The sequence below is a fragment of the Nomascus leucogenys genome, chromosome 6 (genome assembly GCF_006542625.1).
Source record: "Nomascus leucogenys isolate Asia chromosome 6, Asia_NLE_v1, whole genome shotgun sequence".
Taxonomy (NCBI): domain Eukaryota; kingdom Metazoa; phylum Chordata; class Mammalia; order Primates; family Hylobatidae; genus Nomascus; species Nomascus leucogenys.
In genome coordinates, this window is record NC_044386.1 from 42,361,954 (window position 1) to 42,377,274 (window position 15,321).

The following is a 15,321-nucleotide window of genomic DNA, read 5'->3' on the forward strand; positions in this document are numbered from 1 at the left end:
TAAATTACATCTCTAAAAACAACAAACACTTCAAAAAAATGATGGGGTATACAATGGGGTTACAAAAATGTTCATGTCAGGTTTCAAAAAGTGTCCCTCCTATTCTTTCTTATATCCCGCATTTATCACATGGCTTTCTTCATGTCACTTCTGATTCTGTCATATATCTCTAGAGTAGCATAATTAGACTGGGGTATAAAGCAGGAGGGATAAAAATGAGATGGAATGGAAAAAGCAAAGTGTGGAGGGCCTTTCATTATGGGAAGCAACTATATCATCTTGTCTGGAAAATTATCTGAAAATAGGCAACTTAGCTTACATAATTCAAGTCTATATAAGTCTCTTCTTTTTTAAACAGAGAATGATAACCTTGAACTCTTTGGAAAGAGAGAAAGTTCATATGAATTGCCTGACATCCACATATCCGTGAGTTGAATAATACAGTAGAAACCATTAGTCTGCTATTCCACTGATTCCCAGATTGAAGACAATGTTACTATTTTATTCCAATCTGCATCAATTTAAAACAATATTTTTATGTGAAACGTAAATATATGAGGAGTTCAGAAAAAGTAAGATGTTATAATTGCTTTTCTTTGCCAGATTCTTTTGAATTTATGACAGTAGTAAAAGGAAAAACCCTAAAACCCAACACACACATACAAAACACAATGACTTTTCACATATTTTTCATATACATTCTGAGCTCTTCCAGCAGTGCAGCCAATTCATAGTTGTTTTCTATAAACATAAATTGGCAGTGGTTTATAAAAGATGACGTTATCTGGGGCTCATGAAGTAGAATGGTACGGTGGGTTCATCCTTAATCCAAGGGGAAATATGGATTTTATAACCAGCTACCATACTGTCTCTGGCTTTATGCAAATGGAATAACAATTCTATGTTTCAGACTCTTTATCTTTAAAATGGTAAATGTATTTTTACTTATTTCCTTCAAAATAGGTGAGATAATGTGTTATACATACATGAATACTATATTTGTGAAAGTCTCAACAACATTTAGAATAGCATGGATATAATGGAGAACTGAGTCTAGCAAATTAATCATTTTGGAGGAAATATTAGACAGCAAAATACTTTTTTTCTTCAACTTTATCAGGTGCCACTTGTTAGATAAGGTGATTTCATGAATAGTGCTTCTTCCGCTCTTCGTTGCTTAAAATTTAAGAGCTAGTCTACGTAAGCGGGAACAAAAAACATGTTTGGAACTTATGGCTTGGTCTTCCATTGCTAAAGCAACTCAAGGTCACCATAGCCAATATATAATCTCATCAATATCCTGTGTCCCTCTCTGTGATGAAATTATAGTTCATTTTAAATTTTTCTGAAATACACATTTTATTTGAAAACAAAATATCAGATTAGAGTTGATTTCCTTATGTTTTTCCTGTAAGAGAATCCACATCTGAGAAGGAAGAACACAGCATGTGAACACTTTCTCTTTTGTGATGAGGTCATGTTTCTATCCAATAGAGAGCAGTTGCCAGGCAGACTTTGCTAATTGGGAGAGACAGGACAGCAAAGGAGAATCACAACACTCAGCAGGCTGCTGACCTACTTTATTATTATAACTCATAGGAGCTACGAAGGCATTTTTTTTTTCCAGTAGAGCTACAGTGACTTGTCAGCAAATTAGTTACCCTTTGTTAGGTCTAAAAAAAAAAAAAAAACCTTCTGTTATGGCAGTACATTCTATTTAAAAAAATTAATATTATCAGAATAATACAATTTCTAAGCCATAGAAATTCAAATCTAAAATAGATTACTGAACCTCAAAAGAGGGAAAATATATTTTTAATTAAGAGTTTTTTTAGCCCATTTGTTCGTAATATTACTTTGGCTATATTATGTCAATCAGTCATTACCTAAGTAGTTAAATGGGCTCTGTAAACAAAAAGTGAATCTATTTTAATTTTGCCCTTAAATATTTGATAGAATGGCAATAGATAAAATAATTATCCGGGTTTCCATATTCTAATTGTATATGTGAGCTTACATATGAATAATTCTTATTGCTTTTTTTCCAAATCATTTACTTAAAATATCAATAAATAGCTCTCTCTTCTCTGCCCACCCAGCACACATTTATTGGGATGATTATAGTTTTTGAGCTAGAAGTGCCTGAAGTATCTTGATTCCCCACTCTATTGAAGGTTCCTGATCTAAAGCCAGCACTACTTGAAATGAATATCTCTCTATTTTGTGTCTCCCTGGCCCTCGGTTTTTCATAGATTTTATTTCAATCCACACAGGGCTACTACTGGAACACCACTGGGTTAGTTAGAAAAAAGACTGTACTCCCTGGGTATCTAAATTAAGAAGAGAAAATAGGCTTGCATGGCTTCATTTTCAAGGGAACACAGTTTGGAAAACAGAAAAAGGGGAGTAATTCACCAGCACTTGACCCATGCTCTTTGGGCAGTGCAAACATTTCAGAGCTCTCAATTCAAATTCCTATTAATAGACATGTCATATAATTTACCATTTCACTGGATTATAAATGTATTCATTGTTGAGCTTACATTTTGTCAAGTTTTATATAGTTTTTAGTACCCAGAAAAAAATAGTTCGAATAAAAGCATGTTAGAATGTAAGCCTAATGAGGGCAGGGACTTTGTCTCATCCTCTACCATGTGTTCAGTGCCTAAAATAATGTCTGGAACAAAGAAATACTCAATAGATCATTTAAATGAAAAAATACATAATATACACTTAATTCATAGCTAAGAAGCTACGTACAAGAAAGTCAAGTGACTTGTATAAAATCAGAGGATTTAGGGGTTGAGGTAATTCTGATATGTATGTCTTTAAATTTAATTCTGCCAATTTCACCCCCAATGTTTCTGTACAAACGAGTTAGGATAGGCTATGTTATGTGTGAGCTTCAAATTAAGACATGCTTCTTAATTGAGTTGAGGGCAGTATAGCAGCTTTTCAATGCTTGTACCTATAAGTGAAATATACTGCTATTCATAGGCCATTAATTATTAATTAATAGCACAGACAGGTACCCATCTAACTGAAAGGCAGCTAGAAAATATGGAAAGCACGTGGCTATTTGGTTGTTAGAAAGTGTCCCTGTCACATTGTTTCAAATAAAAGTAAAATAGAGTAACCTAGATTTTCCAGTGGAATCCTTTATTCTCTCCATATAGATTTTACTACTTAGACCATTGCAGACATTTTTTATACCAATTTTTTTCTCTGATATTGCTAGATTGGTTTACGCATCTTAACTTTTTGGAAATTAATATATCTATAGATATGAAGAGAATTAGAGGCTTATTAATTTTGACTTCAGTAATTTAGAGTATGTCCATGAGTTCTTTTTTTTTTTTTTTTTGAGACAGAGTCTTACTGTTGCCCAGGCTGGAGGACAGTGGCGCGATCTCGGCTCACTGCAGGCTCCACCTCCCGGGTTCACGCCATTCTCCTGCCTCAGCCTCCTGAGTAGCTGGGACTACAGGCGCCCGCCACAGCGCCCGGCTAATTTTTTTTTTTTGTATTTTTAGTAGAGACTGGGTTTCACCGTGTTAGCCAGGATGGTCTCGATCTCCTGACCTCGTGATCCACCCGCCTCGGCCTCCCAAAGTGCTGGGATTACAGGCGTGAGCCACAGCGCCCGGCCGTCCATGAGTTCTAAATTCAGTAATTTAGAGTATGGTCAAGTGATTGATTACTTATCTTTGAAAAAAATAACTTGAGATGTACAAATCATTAAGACAAAAACTGTACAAGGAAGAACACTTAAATAGATAACTGAATAATTAGTTTGCACATATTTAAAAAATGCTACTGATAATTACCATTTTGATTATAAACAATATTTTAGTTAGCAACACATGCAAAGTTGGTACAGGAGCTGTCTAGGATGCAGATACATGAAAGACCAATTGTTTGCCCTGTAGAATAGCACTTACCAAAATTAAATAATGCACAGATTCCTTCAAATCACAACAAATGAATCATTACAATGAAATACCCTTGAGTTGGGTTAAATTATTTTGATTATAATGTTACCCAAATAAACACAAGTATAAAACTAAAACAAACATAATTTTACAAATCAAATACAAAATAATGAATCAACAAATACATCTTAATGTAAATTTACTGTGATGAGTAATGCTGTTTTGCTAAAACCAAATAGTTGCATAAAATGTAAATGTAGTGCTGTAATGCCAGTTTTTGTAGATTGTGTGATTTTATACAGTATTCTACAACTGAGTGCTATGGAATGACTAACTCACTTATCCAAGTTTTTCTTCATTTTGACTACGGTGAAAACGTGTACAGGATTTAATATGTTATTAATCCTTCGATTGGTATAAATGCATCATTTATTTGTTATGCTCATAAACCAGAATTATTTGATGTAACACCTCGTGACACAACCTGCTCCAACTACAAAAGCATATCCAGATTCCATATGTATGACATTCAGATAATCCTAAATTCATAACATGCTATGTTAAAACCTTCAAAATGATTGCTAACATGTAATCATACATTTATAAGATTGCTAGTAGAAAACATGGACTCCCTGACAGAAAACCTATAGACTTTTAAAGAAAGATTGCTCCAGGAATGTACTGTTTAGCTGAAAATCCTTCTTCATCTGTTCTATAAAGTCATTCCCTAGGTTACATCCAATATTTGAGATTCAGTTCAAAATTAATATGCAAGTTAACATGCATCATTTATTTTCTTATATTCTTAAAATGAATATTTCATACTTATCATTTTAACAAAAACCCATTACTCCCAATCTTGTTTATAATGATTTAATATAATTTTAGTGTTGTACATCTAAACACATAGCCACAGGATGTCATGGGAATAAAACTAATCTTATTAGAAAGTAATTATCTGCCATATCCAAGATTTTCATTCAGATAGAATTATATAATTCGGACTTATTTCTTGAATGAAACAAAAACAAATAATATAAATACAAAGCAAAGTTACTTCCTGTTCACGTTGTGTTTTGCAAGTCGGTATCTCCTTCCTAGTCAATTTAAGTAGCCTGCACTTTTAGTCCGCTTTCTGTTTTTGTAACAAAATACCACAGACTGGGTAATTTATAATGAACAGAAATTTATTTAGCTCACAGTCCTGGAGGCTGGGATATCCAAGATCTTTGAAAGTTTCATGTGGTGAGGGCCTTTGGGCTGTCTCCTACCATGGCATAAGGATAGAAGGGTGAAAGGGCTAGCAATCACATGTGAAACAGAGCTGGAGATAGCCAAACTTATATTTATAACTAACCCCCTTCTACAGTAGCAATATTAATCTGTTCATGAGGTCAGTCTGCTCTTTATGTAATCACCTCTTACCAGACTTTGCATCCCAACACTTCTGCCATGGGGATTAGGTTTTCAACACATGAAGTTAGGAGGATACATTTAAACTATAGCACCCACGACGGTTAGTGATTGACTTTTTAAAAATAATATTTAAATAAAAACTTTAATGAGGAATTTAGAAAGACTGCAAAGGAATTCACTGAGAGGAATTGAACCTACGTTTATGGAATGAAACAGTTAATATAAGAATAGATATATTAAACAAATTATCAACACTACAGTTACAGAGATAGTATAATTATAGCATTGACTTTGAGTTTCTCCTCATCTAGCTAGTGGGATACAGATAAAAGTATGGGTATAAGTGCAGATACAGTTAAGGAGGATATAAATATATAGTAATTAATATTTAAGAATAAAAATAATTTAATGATGGAAGGATACAATGAAGAAGAATAAACATAAAGAATTTGTTAGACCCACTAATCTTTATTATAAATAATTTAGAATCAGAGCCTAATGTCATAGCATGTTTGTCAAGCCCAAACCCAAGAAAGACTAGTACATTCCTGCATATATCCTGGCCTGGCTCCTTAATTTTTTGATTTCTCAACTTGATTTTGGTTTTCTACATCTCACAAAGATCAATCTTGCCACTTTTTAGTGTCAGAGCTCAAACGTTAATTTTAATGTGATTTTCTACTGCAATTGGAGTGCTTTAACTAATAGGTTTTGTCTCTTTATTACTACATTACTTAACTGTTCTTTATAATCTATGCTGCACAAAACCGTCCAACATGGTTTAGAGCAGAAATTACGGAGTCAGCTATATAAGCATTCTACTCTCGGTTCTATAATCTAGGTGTGTGACACTGACTATTCATTTAACTTCCAAAAACTTTCATTTTTCTAGCCAAAAAGTGGGGCAAAATAATGTTTCCCTCATTCAGTTGCTATGAGGACCAAATAAGATAGCATCCTTCAAAGCACAGAGTTTTGTATATAGTAAGTGTATTAAATAAATGCAGGGTGCTTTTGTTCTCATATTGGATTTGCACTTCTCCATTATAACTCCTTGTGCATAAATATACTATGCTTTTTATTATTGCAATAAATGATTTACCAAAACTCCATAGCTTTAGAATGGAAAATAGTATCTTCAAGGTCAAATGATACCATCAAGATTCTCTCTTGTTTCAAAAATGGTCTTTTTTATGGTTATTTCCTTCACATCACTATTATCCACAATATAAATTAGGCCAGGCATTATGGCTCATGCCTGTAATCCCAGCACACTGGGAGGCCAAGGTGGGAGGATCACATGATCCCAGGAGTTTAAGACCAGCCTTGGCAACATAGCAAGACCCCATCTCAAAAAATTAAAACAATAAAATAAAATAAGTTATGGCTTTTATATTTGAACATACATGATGGTTTCCTTCTCTCTACATTAGAGTTACACATAGAAAAATGTTAAATAAACACAAAAGAAAATAAAAACCAATTTCGTATGTAAATCTACAGCCAAAAAAAAAAAAAGCCAAGAAGTGAATTGCAAATTCTGGAAAGACATTTTGTATAATGTCAGGATATAAAAAAAGGTTGAAGGTTGGGCTGTGTTGGAATAAACATACTACACACACACACACACACACATGAACACACACATTTGAGCACATATAGACATGTTTAAAGAAAAACAATCAAGAATTTTTTTCAATAAATGTGTTTATCATCAGATATATTAAGTAGTATATTGCCTTATAATTATACTACCACATGTACTTTATGGACATCCCAAAATAGTTATTTTACTATTTCTATGATGACACTTGGTATTTTTCTGAAAGATACACAGGAAAAATGTAAAATAATAATTTTTTACCAAATTAAATATTGGTTGGTGCCAATGAATCATCTTTTGGCAGTAGTGCTAACGTTTTTATACTATCCTCTCAGTCAGTAGCCAGATTATAGAGCTGTTGCCTTTTCTCCTTCTGAAAAATATAATTATTACTATTTTTACCATATACTTTACTCCCTCAAAAAGATAAGTAAAGTGACAGATCCATAATCAAGTAGACATCACAGGTTTGAAAAATGAGCCAACCAAACTACTGCTTACTTTGTTCTTTAGTTATCGAAACTACCATATAGAATCTTTCTCAAATAAACTGTCAATGATAAGTGACTAAGTCACAGCAAATTAATGTGTCAGGTACTATTCTAGGCACTTTCTATGGTCCGAATGTGACTCCCAAAATTCATGTGTTAGAAACTTAATCCATAATACAACAATGTTGGGAGGTAGGGCCTAATAAAGGTGTTTAGGTCATGATTGCTTTGCTCTCATAAATTGATTAAAGAAGGCTTTCAGAAGTATGTTCCTGCCTTTCCACCTTCTGCCATGTGAGGGATAGATTTGTCTTCTCTGGAGGACATAGCAGCATGGTGCCATCTTAGATACAGAAATTGAACGTGCTGGCACCTTCATCTTGTACTCTCCAGGCTCCAGAGCAGTGAGAAATACATTTCTGCTTTTTATAAATTACCCAGTCCGTAGTATTCTATTATAGCAGCACAAAATAAGCCAAGACACCACTGGAAATACAGGATAGAAGAGAACAGACATTACATTCTGGTGTGGGGAACAAAGAAAAATATAAATAACAGATAAGAGCGTTATGTACCTGTGTGTGTGTGTGTGTGTGTGTGTGTGTGTGTGTGTGTGTGTGTGTGTTGCTAAATGCCTTTATTATTAACATATAAACCAGTGGAGTAATATATAAGATAAGGTGGTCAGGAAAGCTCTTTGTGATTTAGTGATAGATAAGCAAATATTAATGAAATGAATGTGAGATCTAGGTAAATATAATAAATATCAGGTCAAACATCAATGAAAGCATAGAAAAGACAAAAAGCAAAAGGAAGGAAGGAAGGAAGGAAGACAATAGGGAAGAAGATAGAAAAGGAAGAAAATAAAACAATACATCTTAACTTTCAATGTAAACCACCTTTTTTTTCAAATAGAAAGCCTATGCTACAATCATTAGGAGAAAACATCATAATCTTTGGTGTCCATGTAATTTCTACAAAAGTAATCCAAGAAATCAATAGTAGAACAGTTTGAGAAAAGACAATATTTGATTTATACCTAAGGGATAAATGTAAAAATCTCATGAAATTAAAGTACCATAAAATGTCACATATCAAAGAGGGCTATTCACAGTTAAACAATGTTTTATTAGGTAAAAATGTAATTAAAATGTAATGTAGAAAGAAAATATGGGAACTTACACAAAAAGAACAAATATTTGTGAACACATATGTGTGCATATATAAAATATATGGAGATTTATAGATATATCTATTAAAATATTCACTGTTCTTTTAATTCTTTTGTGAGTGTTGAGTGTTGCATTATATAGATCAAAACACATCTTCTTAAAATTAAATAGGAATGTACCTAGCTATTTAAATCAAATTTATACTTTATAGTTTTTTAAATATTTATATATCTTTCAGAGGTAAGTTTAAAGCCTACCATTTCCCCGAAGTTTTCCTTATTTTCCCTAGCAAAAAGTAGTATCTGAAACTTCATTTCATTTCATACATATTTAATCTATATCCATGCTGATGTACCTGCCTTTGCATGTTTTACAATCCCTAAAATTGTATGTCTTGAACATAGCGAATGCTAAAAAATGTTGACGAAATACGGAGTTATTCTAAGCCACAGGCATTTTTGAAAGAATGCTGTACCATGGTCATATTTTGTGATTGTGCCTTTGAAATAAGATATGCCTCAGTATACACAGAATAAAATACATAAAAGTAGATGTTGTAACATATACATACTCAGGAACATAGTCAATAAGTAAAATTTAGTTGTAACCACCCCCCACAAACATAACATCTGATTTTATATTCATAGAAGCAAAATCAAGTTGTCTGTAAACATTTATAGAGGAGAAATCAGATCATTGTAACATAATTACTTACAAGGTTTTGGCACAACGTGGAAAAGTCAGAGTGTAAAATAACAGAAATTACTTACAACCATTTCATTTAAAGACACCCAGCAATCTGGTGGGAAGTCCTGCAGTAGTGGTACTAAGAACTGAAGACAACCATCCCAGTGGCACAGCAGCAGCATCATGCCGATGAGATTAAAAATTCTCACCACTGCACTGGCGAGGTCATATGTCATGTGGAATATCTGTTGACCAAAATATAAAATCAATTCTTATAATCAATTTTTTAGAAAAATCAAGCATACTATTGATAGTAGGCATTGACGTTGTGTAGTGTAAGAATTGATTTAATAAAAATATGGGAATAACTTGCAGAAATAGAAACAGATTACATTTCTTTATTTTCACAATGAGGTTGACACTCCACTTTATGAATATTAAAACCAACTATGTTTTAAGTGCAACAGAGATAGCATGAATATATAAATGTATGTATTAAAGAACATCAATGTTGCCAGAAGTTTTTCTTTATTGTTCTTTTGCATATTTTAGCAAAGCTACTTTAAAACAAGGTAGCAAAATTTACAAATGATGGGTAGCTTCTACCCTGCTTCTCATCCCTTGCTATATTAATAGATTTGTGGAAAGACAAAGAAAATACCCAAAGACTGAAAAACATATGCAAAGGAGTTCAGCTGCAAAATATGAAGTAATATTGATAATAAATTACAGTTAAATTTATAGCTATGTGAATGGAGATATTTCTTTAATTGTGGATACTGACCATAAATAGAAGCCTTTGAGATAAAGGCTACCTGGATTTGGTTTACAAACAATTGTGTAACACTTTTAAAAATCATAACTATTTCCATAAACTTTTTGTATTTTTATGGTACAGGCTTTACTTTTCAGTTACTCTTTATTGTTTGTATTTTCGTGAAATTCAGTATGGTAGGTTAGATTATTTCAGAAAACACAAACATTACGACAAATCAACATAATCCATCAAAATTTTATAAATGGAAACAAATATCCATCTTTACATCTGTAACTACACATTTTTCTAGAATTTACAAGAAATAGATTTAGACTGTGAGTCCTTTCTTTAGCAGTTTATTGCACTCTCTAACTGGCTGCTAATATAGTTTCTACTTATATTTTACCTAGTCTAGAATAGCAAAACCCACTTGGGAGCAGACCTACATTGTAGAATTAAGTTTTGTTATAATTGTTAAGGAATTACTGCATTAATAAATACAATTAAATATGAGTAAGTACATATAAACACAATAATTTCAGATATTTAGAATCACTTTTTGTATAATTCACCAAAAGAATGGTATGTTTTTGAAGTAACAAGGTAAACTTGTATTGAAAAATTATCCAAAAAATGTAAAGAAAAGAAAAAAAACTACGTTTGGTTTTAGAAATGATATCTTTGTAAGAAAACATCTATAATTCTTAAAATACACATACTGAAGAACTCAGAGGTAAAATGACAGGGCATCTGTGACTTTGCTTTTATAAAATAACCAAAATCTGTCTTTAATTAAATGTTTTTCAGTTTGATATATTTCTATGAGCATTAATTCTTTCTTTAAACAATCTTTTTGACATAGTAATTATAGTGAGCAAAAAGATTATTTTTTGTGGGAATATACACGCTGTTCTGAATTCTTTTTAAAAGAAAGTTGGCGGTTCTAGATTTTAAGGGCAACAGACCACATATTTTGATATTCAGACAGCTATACACACAACTTCTTTTATAGCATTAAGAATTTTATTTTTCTGTAAGCTACTTTTTATTTTGATTTTAAATTTGGAAAACCCATAGAAACATCCTTTTGATATTATTCCCTCTGATATTTCTTGGTCGCTGAATACATAAATAGAAACTCTACTAACAATTTCATCAATAATTTCTCATTAAAAGTTTTATACTAAAACATAATAAAAAAGCTTTCTACTGATAAAGTCGGAAAAAGTCATCACAGACTTAGTTTTCTTGTTGTTGTTTAGTAACAGAATTTACATTTATATCTTCATATTTCCTGAGAAAATCATTTAAGATGTCTTGTGGGTAAAGACTGTGTTTTGTTGGGAAATAGTGTTAAATTGCAGAATATAAACTTCTGGAAAAACCAGGAAACTTATCACATTTCAGCCCAATTATTTGAAGCAACTAATAACTATCTGAAAATATGACAAAATCTACAAATTATAAGTATACAGGCAGCGGCCATCATTCAATTATCAGGCTTTAGAGTGGAGTATGGAATGGTCTAGAGAACCAGCATCCATTCTTAGTAGATCTGACTGGGTTTTTCTTGCATTTTCTACTTCCTTTTGGGAAATTAGATTCTTTTCATGGGCTTTTGCGAGATAATTAAGATAAAATAATATGCTAAGTTTTTCAGTTCCTTTAAGAAAGAAAACCCTATTATCTCTAAAATGTTCTCTAGAGAGACAGGACCACTAATTTCATAGAGGAAGTTAATGGGGATATAATATCAATGATAACACATTAGAAATACTTTTTGTTTTGCTACTATGTATTTTCATGAACTATTATAAGATTATGCCCAGATTCAAGCCTATCTGCTAACAAATAGTCATTCCCAATTCCATAATGTTGGGTAGTGCTAGTGCTGGCTTCATACAGTCACTCTACTATCTTTGGAGTACTCGGTAAGAACCCACATAATTAATTTTATAAACAGTCTCCCTTATGGACATTAATATTATGTGTTCAAAATTGACATCACTTTTGGAACTATCCAAATTTAACTTTGGAGAAGGTACAAGCAAGTTGGGTACTTTTACGCTGGTTAATAGCAGAGGCAAATTTCAACTAGTCAAACCCATATATCTTCGTCTTTATTTATCTAACTGATAAAAGAGCATATGTAAAGTATATAATATTACTTGTGATGAATACGTGAATGTGTGCATTATCTCTGCCTGATCTGATTGTCTTTTGAACCCTTATAACTAATATACTCTGGCAGGCATAATCATTACATATGATCTGAATACTGAGATTAATGGTCCTGTTAAAACTTTACTCAAGAAAGATTTGGAATGAGAAGGCTACTTCCTTATGGAGCTCACACATCTGTAGATAGTCAGGTTAACCAAAGAAGGAAGCATCTGATCTAATTTATGCATAGCCGCAACTTATTATTAATAAGGACAGCTTGTAGGATAAATCTAAGTGTGACTTTATTCACCTTACTAATCAAGTGGCTAACACTATTGATTAATATTTTTAGTTTTTCTTCATCTATGAGTTGGACATTCTTAAGTAATAAATTTCCATATAAATCAATTGTCTTGGTACTATTGCATGAAAACTTGACTGCATGTAAAATGGCACCATGAATGACACTCAGTAAATTGTTACTAAATGAATGAATCAGGGAGTTGAAGGGGTTTAATAATAATAACATAAATAACCTTTTATGGTGTTAAGAGTGTACCACTTTGCTTCTGTATCTTAAACAAGGGAATTAAAACAAACAAAAAAACCAAAAACTTCATTACCATTTTCCATCTTCTAAGTAACCTGACTTGAAACCTAACCTGAGGGCTCAGGGTTGGGGTAACAGAAAGAAAGCCTCTTTTCACCGACTAGCAATACACTTTTAAGTTACTTTCAAGTGGTATTTTTAGGAGTCAACTGAAAAAAATGTAATTAAAATAAGTTTTACAGCCAGGTGCGGGGGCTCACACCTGTAATCCTAGCACTGTGGGAGGCCGAGGTGGGCGGATCACAAGGTCAGGAGTTCGAGACCAGCCTGGCCAATGTGGTGAACACTTGTCTCTACTAAAAATGCAAAAATTAGCCGGGCGTGGTGGTGGGCACCTGTAGTCCCAGCTACTCAGGAGGCTGAGGCAGGAGAATCACTTGAACCCTGGAGGTGGAGGTTGCAGTGAGTCGAGATCATGCCACTGCACTTCAGCCTGGGCGACACAGTGAGACTTTGATGTGCAAAAAATAAATAAATAAATAAATAAGTTTTTAAACAACGCTTTAATCTTGTTTTCACCATATCTAGACTACAAACCATGTCTTTAGAAGACACTGTGCTTTACATTTGTCCAGCTCAGGACATTGTGCTGTTCATGTGACCTTAATAAGAAGAAAGATCTGGTCACAAATTCTCATTGAACTTTTTTTATGTTATACGTTTAGAATTTTATCTAGTTGGAGTCCAATAACTCCAGACAGGATAACTAATTAACTTTCTAAAACTGAAAAATGCTCTAGGATATTTTATGTCAGAATCCCAAATTCTACCCTAATATCTGTGAATTGTTCATCTAAGTGTGATTTTTTGTGATATTTTCCCAGGAGCAATGTTTATTTCATCCTGTTTTTAAAAGGTCATTCTAAACTGCACTGTACAGCAGATATCCATAAATTGGCTTAATTCTTTTAAAATGCTTCCATATTCTTTCCTGATGTACTGGATTCATCAGTCTTTCAATCTAATAGCTTGTATATAAAACGAGTGACCTTAATCTATGCCTAATTATTTGTTCTATTTTGTTTTCCTTAACCAAAAAACTATCAAAAATAATTGAAGACTTTTTATATTGTGCATTAAGCTGCTTTTAGTCGTTGACTTTACATACCAGGATAATTTCTGGGCTAGTTTGTGTGATCTCAATATCGATTCAAGACTTCTTAATACACCTTCATAAGTATCAAAATAAGATTAAGAAAATGGGCCAAAAATGGCTCTCTTGAAAGAGAACATTGTATTTAACAAGGTGTAAAACAAGGTTGGATTCTTCTGTTTCTCTTTATATATCGGCACCTGCACAATTTATTTTATTTTTTAGATGGAATGTATACATACCTTCCTGACACAAAATTAAAAAAATAGCTACTCAGATTCAGCTTTACTGTTAACATATCTTCAGGGCTCAATATGTAATAGTCCTAATCAATGGTAAAATAAATATTTTAAAAGCCCTATTATACCTCTGTAATTCTTGCCCTGAAAGTAATGCTTTAGGTACAAAGTGTAGAAGGTTTTACTTCATACGAGAGAATAACACTCTTCATAGTAATCTCTTTTAACGCTGACCAATGACTGCAGTCATTGGATGAATCTTATCCGTCCCCTTTTTAACTAGGATTTTATTCGGACTGAGAATACCTTAATGTTCAGGTCAACCATCTGAACACCTCAAAACTATCAGCTTCTGTCCATAGTCCAAAAGCAATAATCCACTCTTCAGCCTCCTCCAAGTATCGTCCCATCCTCATGCTCTTGAGTGCTTTTTACCTGAATTCTTCTTTCCACTATTCCTTCCAAAATTCCTCCTACATAACCAATTAATTATCAAATACCCTCAGCCACCTCATGAAATGCTTTCTCTACTTCTCTGCTTTTCCTGAGACTTAAGACTCTCCCCACCACACCACCTTCCCCTCCCCAAAGACGCAACTTCTCTGGTAGCTTTCTCAAAGTCTGTTCACTTCTTTCAAACCCCAATGTCTTAGGTTCTGATGTGAATGCCCTTATTTCCTCACTGCCCTCTGACAACGTCACACATTATTTGTCCAGCTATATAAGAAATTATTTTCTTAATGTTCATTCTATTTGCCTACACTACCCATAATTTTGCTCATTTCTGGCATCAAACAACCTCCCAATGTCCACGTGCCACACATCTCCATTTATTAAGGGCTCTGTCCTTTTCCACTGCATTTTCTCTGAAAAAAATGTCAACTTCTGATTAATCAAAACAGCCACCTTGTATACCTAAACTTTGGGAGATTACTGGAGAGCAAATTGTGCAGCTTGTACTTACTTAAATTTTTTTAAAGGATAGCAACCTTAGTTGAGGCCGTCAGCAATGGTCTATCCATTTCCCTATTCCTAACAACATCCCATTCTCTCTTTCTACTTCCTCAAAGCCCATGACTATCTTGTTCAGTTTCAGCTTAAAGTTTTATATTTTCGAAAGGAATACTCTTATAGTTGAATTCTCTCAACTTTGACCCC

General features: G+C 33.1%; 1 protein-coding gene across 1 annotated transcript in view; it reads right to left on the reverse strand.

Moving 5' to 3' along the window:
- Positions 1 to 15,321, reverse strand: part of HCN1 (hyperpolarization activated cyclic nucleotide gated potassium channel 1) — a 407,076-nt gene that overhangs the window by 193,457 nt on the left and 198,298 nt on the right. Inside the window, exon 3 of the mRNA XM_030814040.1 lies at positions 9,385 to 9,546. Within this exon, the coding sequence (XP_030669900.1) occupies positions 9,385 to 9,546 (162 nt within the window). The remainder of the gene's footprint in view (positions 1 to 9,384; positions 9,547 to 15,321) is intronic.